Raw genomic sequence first — 14592 nt, 5'->3', positions numbered from 1 at the left:
ATCAGGTTCAAGGTGATTTGAAGGTCATGAATATATGAATAATTCATGAATGACCTTGAAATGACGTCAGGGTATATCGTAGGGGTAAATAAACCTCGGATTCGGGTTCAGTGGCCTCTAAAACATAAGCATGAATTTTTTCAGATTTTTTGGAGATCATTTCTTGATTTGACCTTCAAATCACCTTGAACCTGATGTGATGGAACTTAACCGACTTCGGATTCGTGATTAGCGACCCAAAAAAAACCTATTTCCCATAGACACTTCCGACGATTGTCCCTAGATCAAATGTTGACCTGTGAATAGAAACACTGTTGAAGAATGGACATGTCTTTACATATCACATATCACTAGCAATTATAAAATTAACATGTGTCAATAAATAACACATTTTAAATAATTCCAAGGCATTTCTGTTCAAAGAATATTAATTTTTATAAATATCAAACATCCTGTGCCTTAGAAATAAAATAAATTCAAATATATTTAGGAAAATTGCTAAAAATCAATATGAAAAAATAATATTTTAAAAAATATCAAAAAATAATATTTAGTTTTTTCAAAGTGTGTCACAATTTGTACTTAGAAACTGGAGATTATTTAACAATTTTGATAAAATTAAAGGCGACAAAGTTATCAGTTTTAAAAATTTATTTCTGTAAAATTAGATCAAGCCAAATATTATTTTTTTTAGAGACTCCAAATTCCTCAAATTTGTGCAGGATTATTTGCCTCCAATACTTTTCGTTCTTTGGGTAAAACAGATAATGACATTTATCGTCTAGATTAAGTAGAGTTTATTATGTTTAAATAATGTTAACGATAATTTTGTGACAGATTAACGAGGAACCAGATAAAACCATGAAAACTCAATATTACACCGTTATCGTACAGAAAAATGAACGATAAGCTTTCGTGATTGTAATTTATGCGGACTTTATAATTACTATCTGATACGGCTTACAATTTGCAGAGCTTTCACGTTATTCCCACTTTATCCGAGTGCTTTATAGACTCTTTAGTGATAACCACATCCCAAAATTTACCTGCATCATACTTAAAAGATTTTTCATTAGAGGTATATTATTTAAAACAATACGATGTTTTTGTTTTCAGATTGAAATCATTTTAAAAATATATGAACCACCACAAAAAGATGGACCGTCAGAATTGCACATACGACAAGCTGGATTCTATGGATACGGACCCTGAGGTCTACAAAAGAGGGGACGACTTGAAACTGTTGATCGAACCCCAGAAACCGCTCTTTGATAAAATCCCCTACGCCTACTCCACCGATAAACCAATTAAAAAAGCAAGAAAGAAGAAACGGGTGCTGAACACACTAGATACCCTCATATCCATCTTCGTCGTAACACCTTGTGTGGTAGGATGTTGGAGAGGCATTTCGCAGATCATGGACATGTATGAGGAATATTTTCCCGCTTGGGAAAGTTTCTCCCTTGGCATGGCAACCCACATAGTGCTCGCCCTTGGCCAGGACGTCTTCCACTACGTGGTTGTCGAGAAGAAATCGAAGCACCCCGTTTTGAGACTCTTCGCCTGGTTTCTAATGAAGTTCTACATCACCACATTTAACGTCATTAGTAATATGATATGGAGGGCTGGTTGGATCCTCTTCGATCGTTACTGTGGACTACAAAATTCGAAATTCGGATCTGCCATGTCGGAGGGGTCTTCTTCAGCTATTTGGTTCACGATAGTCTGCACGCTGATCCTATTTTGCTTGAAAGGTTTGAAGAATACCATGTCGCCTCCATTCTCCATCGCGCTTGATTCGAAAGATGAGGTGTTTCTTTTCAGCACCAGATACATTTACAAAGTAAGTATCGTTGTTTACGACTACTTGGGTCAATAGTAGGTAATGTCAAAAATAGATACAGATTTTAGAAAAATATTCTTTATACAGGGTGTCCCACCTCAGAGGGATTCTTCTGTAACTTGTAAAATTTATGAAAAAATGGTTTTAATAAAGGTTGTCAAGAATCATGTGGGCCATGTAAAGAAAATATTTTTAGCTTTACAGGGTGTTCCATTTCACGTGAGAGCTACATAATTTTGTTATTCAAACACGGAAATACTGAGACCTACACTTAGCAACCTTACGAGTTAAAAAACTTTTTTTTCAAATGGAATGACCCATATTAATTGTCAAGTGTGAATGAAAAATGAATGCCCATTCAACTGATACAAGGTTGTCCATACTTATCTCTAACAGTTTTCCAAAAAAATCAGGTTCCTTTCTAAAGTCCGAAAAAGTAGCTATGTAACAGCGTCAAGAAGGCATTACAATTGTATTAGCACAACTTCGATACATAGGATTTTACAAAAGTACAGCACAGCACATCCTTGTCATATCCAATTACACCAAGAGTTACTAAAAGTAGACTTTCAGCGGAGACTAGAGTTTTGTCAGTGGGCACTTGAGATGTTAAATTAAGATGCTGATTTTTTTAAACGGGTCATATTCTCCGATGAGACTACTTTTCATAAAAATGGTTTCGTTAATAGTGCCATTATTATGTCACAGTAAATCCTTACCAACTCCGGACAACTCATGGCTAACGACGGTCTTTCAACGGGTGGGGAGCAATTTTGGGAACCCATGTCATTGGACCATTCTTTTTTGACCAGCATCTAACTGGAGCAGTTTATTTAAACTTTTTAACAAACACTCTAGAATATTTGATAGTCAACATTCCTTCAGCTACACTTCGACGAATGTGGATGCAACATGATGGTGCTCCACCTCACAATACCGCTGCGGTTCGTCAATTTTTACACGAAACTGTTCCCAACAGATGGATTGGGCACGGGAGACCAGTGAGTTGGCCAGATGTGACAAGTTGCGATTTCTTTTTATGGGGATTTATAAAAAGCAAAGTTTACGTTACACCACCAACTACCTAAGATATTTGACAGCGCATTTCAGTAGCAAAAATAGGCAAAAATTTTATTTAAGTAGTGACATACATGGTGTAAATACAAGGCATAAAAATAATATTCGGGTACCGTTTTCTAAATTGTCAATTACCAATAAGTCACCAAATTATTTGGGGCCTAAAATTTTTAATAAATTACCTATTGAATTAAGACAAGATAAAATATCTTTTTATCAATTTAAAGTAAAGTTAAAATTATATTTAGTGACCAAATGTTTTTATTCCTTGGGTGAGTTTTTTGCTTCCTAGGTTAAGTTACATTTGTTTTTACTTTAAATATCTGCTATACGCATAAGTGACTATTGTTATACAATTTGTAATTGTCTCTAAACAAAATAAAACATCTAATCTAATTTAATTTCAAGATATTACGCTATACATGCTGACCGATCTTGAACAGTCTTTTAAAAACCGAATTCGTTTGTGTATTAATCAAAATGGAGGACACTTCGAGCAATTAATGTAAATCAGCGGTCTAAGTATTCTTCTCCTTATTGTGCTCCGAGTTTCAGTTTGTTTCTTTTTGCGTTTTGTTTTAGTTGTTAGTGGTTTACTTTTGTTTGTCAAACCACTTTTTAAACATGCCAGTAAATATTGACACTGTCAGTCCCAGGCCTGATAAAATGTGAGAGTGGCTTTGCAAGGCCTTCTTGACGCTGTTACATAGCTACTTTTTCGGATTTTAAAAAGGAACCTGATTTTTCTGGAAAACTATTAGAGATAAGTATGGATAACCTGATATCAGTCGAAAGGGCATTCAATTTTGTATTCACCCATGACAATTAATATGGGTCATTCCATTTGAAAAAAAAAAATTTCTACTCGTAAGATTGTTAAATGTCGGTCTCAGTATTTCCGAGTTTAAATAACGTACACGTTTTGCTCACACATTGCAAGAGAGAGTAATTTATACCAAAACAAACTGTGAAAACTGAAGGTTTCTAACTCTTACAGGTTAGACGCTATCTAGCCTCTTTGGAGACATGAAATTGTGATTTTTTTCAAACACATCTTATTATCTTGAAAACGATAAGTTTTAAAAACCATGTACATTTAATAAACTCTAAAATATTAACCAAGGCATTCAAAAATGCAATAATATATAGGGTGTTCCATTTAAAATAACAAAGTTATGTAGCGCCCACGCAAAATGGAACACCCTGTAAGCCTACAAATATTTTCTTTACATGACCCACATGATTCCAGGCAACTTTTATTAAAACCATTTTTTATAAATTTTATAGTTGCAGAGTTACAGAAGAATCCCTCTTAGGTGAAACACCCTGTATATGTAAAATATTTTCATAAATTTTGACTGGGAGCCGCACCGACTTCAAAAAAAATCATCAAATTTTTCGAATGCTTATTTTATATTTCAATACTGTGAAATAATAGCTTCATAATATACAGTATGTTTGATTATCAAGACCCCGAGCTATAACTTGGAGTATATTCTCTTTCCGACCATATGAAGTTTGTATGCCTTTGACATTTTGAGAAAAATGAGAAAATCTTCAACCTTTGACTTTAGTTTACGGCGCTCGCTTTCTAAATCATATCAAATATAAGGTGCTAGAAAAACAATACAGTGTTTCTCACTTTAGTATTAACAAATATTCTGTTTGAGAGTAAGGGGGGCAAGATGTTAACTTCTTTTTTATGTACTTAATTAATTTTTTTGAATTTTGAAAATCATTATTTGGGCAGGTATTAGTTGTCTGAAATGTTCTAATGTTAAATTTATTACCTAATTTTCTCAATGTTTCCAATAGTACAGAAATATATGATATTTTTATTGTTGATGTAATTTCCCTTTGTTGTCTGACAATTGGTCTTATTTTCAGTATTCCTAAAAACTATTTCGACAAAATTCTCGGTGTTGGTTGTTTATTAGTACATTTTTATGAATTTCAATGCATCATTAAAAATTTCATGTTTTCAAGAAATATGATGATTCGAATAAAACTTAGATATCTGTAGCGTGAATTGGTTTTCTATAAATACTTGTTTTTAAAAAAATGCAATTTTTTAAATTAAAATATAATGCAATTATCCATAAGACTTTAAAACATGTTCCTGCAATCTACACTGAGAAAAATATTATTTTAAAAAACCTGAATCCATTTTCAGCTGCAATTCTCTAATTATTACATACCTATGTCCTTACGTGAGTGCAATTGGACCATATAAATACAATTAAAAAAAATCGTGCGGTTTAATTCGAATATCTCTCACTTGGTTAACCCGGCAGCAATTGTTCAAACTCACTCACACTCGTTAATTGTTTTACGCAAAGATGATCCTCCGACGGTCGCACTTTCGAAATTGTTCAAGAAGACAGTCGTCGACTAGGACGGTAGCATGTGTATTTGTTTAATTTCGCAAGTTCTGGAAAATGAACGCGACAAGAGCCGTGGCTGACTTCAATCTGTATCGGGACGCAGAAAAACCAAAAAATCGATGTTTGAAGTGCGCCTGCTTAATTAGTGTATTGGTTATTTTAATTATGGTAAGTATGTTAAGTTTTCTAAAATATCTGAAAAAAAAAATGAATTACTTAAATGACCAAAACGTCAAACAATCATACATAACAAATTTTCATTTAATATCTGTCAATCGCAAAATGTCAAATACAGTTACATTATCATACAAATAATAATATCTGAGGATTATGTGGGATTTGCAAAATTTTATAATTTAGATTAAAATAAAGCTTGCTGGATTATCTGCCACTTTCCGACAAATTAACTCTAAACACCATAATTTACTTATTGATACAGTTTTGTTAATATTAAATTGATAAGAGTATCAAAAAAATTGTTATCAGGATTACGCTTTAGCATACAGGGGGTTCCGCTTTAAGTGGATGTTTTCATAATTCTGGTAGTATTGATAATACAAGAAACTGTTTCACACAAAAGTAATATCAAATCGATAAAATCGAAAGTATTAAATTATGGACCGTAGTTCGTTTTGTTTTCGAGATAGGGTGTCGAAATTATAAAAAAAAAATCTTAAAAATTCCATTGGTAATAAAAAGCACTAAAGGAGTTTGCAGAATACTCATTGGCCTTGAAATTCTGAGGTTCTTAGTGGTAAAGTTTCCTCGGTCTATGCTAAACATTCTCAGATATATTTTAGAAATTGTGATATTTTTTCTAATTTCAATATCCTGTGCATATTAAATTTTTTGCTCAAAATATTTTATTCGACCACCTGTGTTAAACCCTGGACCATCTTGTATTTTACATAGCCACTATTAATTAAATAAAGGACATGATGGCTTTTATCATGTTCCAACGAATGTTTAAATCCACATCTTGTTTAGTTTTTGTGATATTTTACATTTTGAGGACTGCTGTAGATGTAGAAAGACACGAAATAACAATAAACAATAAAATAGCAAAAATAATTATTTAAAACAAAACTGACACAATTAGTAACGCATGCCTATCCAATCAATGTTTAGTAAATCAAGGAAAAAGAAAACATGTTTTCAATGTTCATCACTTCATCTACATTGACAACAAAAAAAGTGTAGAGAATTTAAAATAACATGTCGTAAAGTCATACAAAAGCAGTTTGTTTTTACAAAATTATTTTCATTGCATTGTCATTCCTTGCAACTCTGTTTTATATAGTTGGTTTAAAAACAATAGGCAACACCGATAAGTGCGCATATACAACCAAGTTAGGGAGCTGCCCAGTGGCATTGTAGACAAGAGTTTAAATGCAGTTTAAAAACAAATCAACTCGACTATTTATTAAAAAAATAATTTCTCATTGGTATTTTGGGACTTTATTTGGACTTTGAAAAAGTGACCCCTACTTAAAGTTACACCCTGTATAGTCACAAAGAACAGCTTTTTATATTATTGATATTACCAGAACTTCAGAAAAATATCTTAACTGGAACACCCTGTGGAACACACATTCGTAACAGAAAATATAAAATAATGATTTCTGCCATTTGATTTGAAAAATTACGTGGCAAATAGTTTAAGAATTTTATCATAAATTATAATTCTGTTTCTAAACCTAACAAAAATCATAATCTTGACTCATGAAACACATTTTTAAAAACGACATTGTTTCAGACATTTTATCTAACTCTATTTTTAGGGAGCTTTCTGTGCCTATGCTATACTTTTAAACCGAACACCAGGTCCCATAAAGAACAAATCAATGACTGCGGAAAAACTGGTCTCCTCGCAATCAATGCTCATTGAAAATTACCAAAAGCAACCACCGAGGCCTTTCGGAACCAAAACCCTAGGCCCCCTTCCACACGAATTTACTCCCACCACGCCAATACCAGCGCGAACATCTGTGAAAGCGTCCTCTATAACTTACCCCCAACTGACCAACTACAGAAACAATTACCAGCCGAAGAATATACAGGAAATTATAGGTTATATGAACAATCAAGCGTCCCAAGACGTAGACATTCAGGATTTCTCCAAAGAACGCCAAGCAACGAACCAAGAAGGGTTCAAACAAACCCTGAATTCTTCAGGCTTCACCAACGCTGATCCTTTTTACACTTATAAGCCTACCGACCCCAGCGACATTAATCTGTTAGCCACTGCTAGCTTCAGGTTTGCCCCTCCAGTGTGGAAAAACTTCAGGAAGTTGTACCAGCAACCCATGCAGCAGCCGAATACTCAGCAAGTGGAAACTTCTAACATACAAGAAACTGTCAAAAACTTCGCCAAACCTTTTGTTGTCAATCTCAACATCTTCCCAATGGAGGATCAGTATCCATCAGCCTTAAATCGGTACGGACAAAGGGTTTCCCCCTCGCAGAGAGCACAAGATAGTGTTCCTTATAAATCTCTTGGAGATCCTAGGGGGAGGTTTCTGGGACAGAGAGGAAATAAACTGACGATCAGATTGAATGTATTTCCGGAAACTGTGACTCCGTTTTTGCGCCAAGAAGACAAAATAGCTGAGAGTAGTGCTAACAAGATCAAATTTGTGTAAATAGACTTTTGATAGGGACGTTAAGGTGCTCGGGAAAACATTATCATGAAAATTATAAATGTTGTAAAACAGAAAGATAAAGCTAATGATTGTATGAACTATAGACATTTACACTGACAATAATTGTGAAAGATTATAGAATTTGTAATATTTTCAAATAATATTGTATAAAGTTTCAAACAACTTTTAGTTGTTTCTATTTGTAATTTGTAGTAATGGGTGTGTCTTACACATTTATTTTATTTACTTGGATAGTACTAGAATCTTTAGATGCTCGGAAAGTAATTAAAACATTTTCAAAGTTTACAATTTCACGCACGGCTTATGACGTCACTCACCTGTAACAATTAATGAAATCACAGACGCCTAGAACTTCTCTGAGCGACAGAGAAACAAAGAGACAGCTTCTCTCTCGCGTAGGCACGGCAAAAGACAAAAATTCTAAGCAATTATGAATTTTAATTACATATGGTACAATCACATGTACGTGGGTGACAGAAATTCAGCTTTAGATATCTCCATTGTGTGATTTTTTTATAACAATGTTTTCTCCGTGTGATTCTTCTTACAACTTTCTTCTTTTTGATTTCTTGTCGAAAATTTTAATTGCTTTTGTTCAGTTTACTCTTAGTTAACTGATATTTAAACGTTAATTAAACATTTTAATGAATAATTTTACACATCAAATAATTTTACAAAATAAAAACAATAATAAGGAAGTTACATTTTTTATACTGAGATGACTAAAATCCTGTACAGGTAGAATTAAATGTGTATATAATTAATAAATTTTTAAGAAACATATTTTTATATTTATACGCACATAGTTAATAGTGTAAAACCAGACATTTGTAGATAACTTAACCGTGAAAATAATTGTTTTATGGAAACCCGCAACAAACAAAATCATTATCAAATTGTCCACTTATTGTTAAACTAGTTCCTCGTAGTGAATCAGTTTGACAACTTAACTAAAATTGTAATACAAACATATAAAAAAGCCTAAAAGAAGGGAGAAACAAATGAATATCATTTTTAGGATATTTAATATAATGTTTAAAACTTGAATAATCTGCCTTATCAATAGAGGAAAAAAATGAAACAAAATAATTTATACTCGGATAAATAAATCCTCCATCCTCCACATTTACATTATAAATGCGTATTATAAGAAAAAAAAATAGCATTTTGAAATTAAACAGATAATTAGGTATCTATAAGCATTTATCGAAATATTTTTTTTATACTTTAAATAATTTTTAAACATTCTCCTTGTTTGATTTTTTTTCTATAATTTTTTGTATTTTAATGATTTATTTTTCAAAAATTTATTTCCCGCATGTTAAATTTTTCTTCATTATAATATCAACTATCAACTTAGGCCCGGTACTTTGAGTTTAGGGTAAGGCTTGATTAACTAATCAGGCGATTAGACTGTAAATATACGTTTATAAAATAAATCATGACATACAGGGTGTTCTACAGACTCTATGACAAACTTTGACAGATAGTAGCTGGGTTAATTTCAAACATTTTTTCTTATATGAATATAGGTCCGAATTATTATTGACATGAACAGATATGATATAAAATATTAATAAATTAGCCTTATACACCGTGCCATTTCAATAATAATTGCGATAGACGTTGGTCGGTGGTAAAAGCGCTCGGCAATCGTTTATTGTCATGCATTCACAATCACCTCAAGTAATTGTTAAAAATAAGTTTAATTGCACAAGTAATTAAAAAAAGCAGAAGATAAAATATGACTAAACATAAGTAAGTATGTATAATTATAAATATAAAATATTACTATCTTTACCTAACTTTCTTTTTTATCTAGGAAAAAAATGATAAAGACCAAAGTATCAAGAATTTTTTTGCTATTTCAAAGAAATATATTAAAAAAAAAACAATTCGCTATTGCACTTCAAAGATATAAACCATACTTGTTTTCTTACATGGAACACCCTATGTATTTGTTGTTTTTTCTTCGGTTTTCTAACTAAAATTAAATATTATACATGTTATATTTCTGCTTTGATAGTTTGCACAATATATTCATTTATTTACTGATTCTGCACATAGTTAAGATTGTCATGGAAATACTGAATCGGTATGTTTTCCACTGTTAAATTTATTAAATAAATCTTTAAATTCTCTATTAAGAAAAAATATCTTAATATACAGGGTGTCTCACGACGACGGCCCATTAGAATTATTTCAGGGACTACTTCGATTTGAATTTTGAAAATTTGGGATACCGGGATTTTGGGCATGCCCTTCTCAACTAAAATAATGGCGTCCACGTACCACTTCTGGTTATACCGGAAGTCTCCACCAACTTGCTTATTTTAAATGGAACACCCTATATATTATTGCAATTTTTGATATTACGTGTTATTTTAGGTGGACTTTTATGAAGTTTCCCTATTCCTAAAATTAACCGTTTTCCAGATATTTAATTTTTTTTTTAAATAGAGAGAAACAGTAACTAGCTTCAAACCATGTGTATTTTATAGTACGAAAGATAAAGCAACAATATTTATAGGGGGGATAGCCCTAAGCTTCCCATCCATACTTTCAAAGTGGCTTAATTGCATGCAGGGTACTAGAAATTTAATGCCGAGTTCAAACCTTCATAAGTCGGTTTTTTAATGGAACACCGTGTATGTTTTTCTATATTCTGATACACAATTTTATTCTCTTTCGAACGGTATCAGGGTTCCCTATACCTATCTCTTCCAGTTTTTAAGTTATCTTCTATTTTTTGTGTAATCACCTAAAATCATGTAATTTCTTGCGAGGATAGCTGTGGAATTTTTAGCAAAACTTCAAAACAAACAACTAAACTGTCAATTTGTTGTTAGTCTCTTGCAGTGACAATTTAATTTAGTGTTTATAAGAAATGGAAAACAATACATATTCAAATGCTGATAATTTAAATTTATTATTCATCCACGGAGGTTGCAATGAGATTATAGGCTGAACATATACAGTTTTTAATGAGACATATCCAAATTTGCCACCAATGAGTAGAAAAAGTTAAGAATAATTTTAGCAAATCAACTAGTGTGTGGTCGAATTTGTGCGAAAGAATTTTACCAAAACCAATAACTTCAAATGAAGATAATGTAATAAATGTGCTAGCCTATTTGAATGTTCATCTAGAATCATCAACTCGTGCCGCAGAGTATGATTTAAGCATTTCACGAGCGTCCATTCACAGGATGCTAAGAACTAATGATATGCATCCATACAAATGTAAGCTACTTTCTGCTCTTCATCCGGGTGACGTCGGGCAACGTGTACAATTTTGTGAAACGATGTTAGTGCGATACAAAGAAGATTTTTGCAACATATATGGACAGACGAGTAAAAATTTACGAGAGAAGGTATTTTTAATAGACATAATACTCATTTGTGGTCATCTGAAAATCCTCATGTTATCCGGGAAAGAAACTTTCAAAATAAATTTAGCGTAAATGTTTTTTGTCTAATTAAAGATAACCAAATTTCTTACCATATCTACGAAGAAAATTTAAATGCCGATATATATCTCAATATTTTGCAAACGGTTGTGGCAGATTTTCTAGATAATATATACCTTTAGACCAACTAACGAAGTGTTGGTATCAATTAGACGGGGCTCCACCTCACTGTCACAATCAAATCGATCAACAGCTGACTGAAATGTTTGAAGATAGATGGATGAGACGCCTAGGACCGTGGAATTGGCCAGTGAGGTCTCCCGACCTCACTCTATTAGATTTTTATGTTTGGGGAGTAATAAAGCAAATAGTTTATTCTACACCCGTTGCTTCAAAAGAGGATTTGATTGCTCGAATACGAAGAGCGTTCCATGAATTGCCTGCAGCTGAAATAGCAAAAGCGGTAACTGATGGCGTTATCTCTAGAATCCACAAGTGCTTAGCTGTTAATGGGGGTCATATTGAACACATGACTTTTTTAAGTAATTTTTTTTATCTTAGTTCATTATTATTATCAACATACATAATTAAAATTGTGTATTACCATGTATGAAGTTGATTTTTTAGAATTCTTCTTAACTTTATTCTGCTCATTGGTGGAAAATTGGGATATGTATAATTAAAAACTGTAAATGTTCTGCTTAGAATCCCATTGCAACGTCTGTGAATAAATAATAATAAATAACTGGTGACAGTTTAGTTGTTTGTTTTGAAGTTTTGCTAAAAATTACACAGCTATTCTCGCAAGAAATTACATGATTTTAGGTGATTACACAAAAAGTAGTAAATAAATTAAGAACTAGAAGAGACAAGCATAGGGAATCATGATACCGTTCGAAAGAGAATAAAATTGTGTATCAGAATATAGAAGAACATACAGGGTGTTCCATTTAAAAAAACCGGCTTATGAAGGTTTGAAGTTAACTAAACTCGGCATTAAATTTCTAGCACCCTGTATGCAATTAAGCCACTTTGAATGTATGGATGGGAAGCTTAGGGGTCTAGCTATCCCCCCTATAAATATTGTTGCTTTATCTTTCTTACTATACACATGGTATGAAGCTAGTCACTGTTTCTCTCAATTTTTTTGAAAAAAAAATTAAATACGGTTAATTTTAGGAATAGGGAAACTTCATAAAAGTCCACCTAAAATAACACGTAAACACGTAAATCTAAAATTGCAGTGATATATAGGGTGTTCCATTTAAAATAAGCAAGTTGGTGGCAACTTCCGGCATAACCGGAAGTGGTACGTGGACGCCATTATTTTAGTTGAGAAGGGCACGCCCGAAAACCCAGTATCCCAAATTTTCAAAATTCAAATTGAAGTAGTCTCTGAAATAATTGAGAGACACCCTGTATATCATGCACCTAGAAAAAGGAGAGGATTTCAAAAAGTGTCGAATATTCTGGATGTCTCATAAAAAAAAGGTTCGGTTTATGTCTTCGAAATGCAACAGTATATTTACGTATTTTACTGAAACTACGTCTGTATAAAAATTTAGATTGCTGTATCATTGCAGCATGCCACATATCAAACTTGGTAGCAATAAAAAAAAATAACACACGAATAACGTTGAACTAGTTGCGAACCGGTTGCAATCGTGGGTGCGCCGAAAGAATTAAAAAATAAAAACTCATGGAAATGAGGCGGGCAGCATCTTGAGCTTCAATTTGCGACCACAATAAAGGTCGCTGATTCAATCTCACGACAAACAATATGCATTACATGGAGTCCACCGTCACGTGGTGCCCCTTCCCATCCATCACCGTAGGGTAACAGCTTTATTATCGTTTGTTTGATTTAGCAGTTCCTCGTCCAAACCGGCCAGAATGCACTTGGACTTTTCTAAGCGGCGCAAGTGAATCAGTGATGCCTCTACTCCGAAATTCCGAAACGTAACCGCTTATAAGATGAGGGGCAGCACCGCAGGGCTGCCGGAACACTTCCAGGGGTACAACAAGAGCTACAACAGGATCCTCACTGTCCTAGACTCGCTCTTTTCCATCGTTGTGGTGTGCCCCTGCGTGGTCGGGTACTGGAGGAGCATCTGGAAGCTGATGGAAATCTATGCAACGCCGCAGGGCAGTGAACTTTTGAGCGCTCTCATCTCCACCACGATCGGGATGACGGGGCACCTGGCCTTCTGCTTTCTCCAGAAGGTCCTCGAACACACCTTCCACCCGTACAAGAACAGGATACTGTATTACTTAGTGTCGAGGTTATATACAGTGTGTTTCGCTTTCACCTGCGTTAACGGTTGGAGAGGACCGTGGCAGCTGTTGGAGTTGCACGCCAAATATAACAAATTTACGGTATTGGTAACCACGGTGGTCAGTGTCGCGGCCCTAGTGGCGATCCGGTGCCTCAGGAACGTAGCTGCGCCGCCCTGTCTTATTGTCAAAGATGTGGTGAGGGGGTACTTTGAGGTTATGACGATGTTCAGACTTTCGGTGAGTCTTGGTGGACGACTTTCAATTTTATGAATATGCTTAAAACAGTATGTAAATCAGGAAAAGAAACCATTTGACAGTGCATACAAACAATAGGGCGATTTTTACCAGTGTGATTTTTAAATACTAAAATTTCTTAAATTCAAAACCATCTCACAGAAAAATGCTTTATTCTCATTTTCTTGGATTAATTTTTTTGCTACAATCTTTTTAGTATGGAAATAGAAAACATGTCAACAAACATTTTCTGCACTGGTGCTGATCCCTAAGCTACGGTAACAGTCTATTGTTTTCCAAGTTTTCAATTACATAAATCATTAACATTTATTTCCGAGAAAAATGCATAAATAATATATTTTAGAAATATTTGCATAACTAGATATTACAGATATTCATCCAAATATTACAAATATTTTACAGATACAAAACTTGACATTATTTGATAATATTTCTAGCTTTTTCCAGCATAAAAGAATATATCCCGTTTTCAAATGCTTATCTTCTATTTCAGATGGGAATAAATTTGAAAGGGTGGTATTTAATAATATTTCATAGCACACACTTGAAAGTTGCAAATTAAAGAAAATGGTTGCATTATTAATGAAACAGTGTGAGTGTATTATAGTTCAATATTTCTCAATATACAAAGTGTTCCATAATTAACCTACCAAACACAAGATATAACGTTCAAAAAAAAAATC

At 33.4% G+C, this 14592-nt stretch overlaps 2 protein-coding genes across 4 annotated transcripts in view; both read left to right on the top strand.

The window, feature by feature from the left end:
* The window catches only part of LOC108905848, a 39961-nt gene that overhangs the window by 12550 nt on the left and 12819 nt on the right, over positions 1 to 14592 (top strand). For 2 of the 3 annotated variants that reach the window (XM_018708881.2, XM_018708880.2), the window contains exon 2: positions 1117 to 1843. In XM_018708881.2, coding sequence (XP_018564397.1) covers positions 1139 to 1843 — 705 coding nt within the window. In that variant the 5' untranslated portion in view covers positions 1117 to 1138. Of the gene's footprint in view, positions 1 to 1116; positions 1844 to 13235; positions 13892 to 14592 lie in introns of those variants that run through there. The other variant, XM_018708882.1, reaches the window with a different exon arrangement.
* On the top strand, positions 7117 to 7990 carry LOC108905849. Its single transcript, XM_018708883.1, has one exon. It carries the CDS (start codon positions 7149 to 7151, stop codon positions 7944 to 7946), a length of 798 nt encoding a protein of 265 aa, XP_018564399.1. The 5' UTR covers positions 7117 to 7148; the 3' UTR covers positions 7947 to 7990.

Source organism: Anoplophora glabripennis, unplaced genomic scaffold (assembly GCF_000390285.2).
Source record: "Anoplophora glabripennis isolate ALB-LARVAE unplaced genomic scaffold, Agla_2.0 scaffold95, whole genome shotgun sequence".
NCBI classification, from domain to species: Eukaryota; Metazoa; Arthropoda; class Insecta; order Coleoptera; family Cerambycidae; genus Anoplophora; species Anoplophora glabripennis.
The sequence above is the reverse complement of the archived record's forward strand: the minus strand, read 5'-3'. Positions and strand labels throughout refer to the sequence as shown.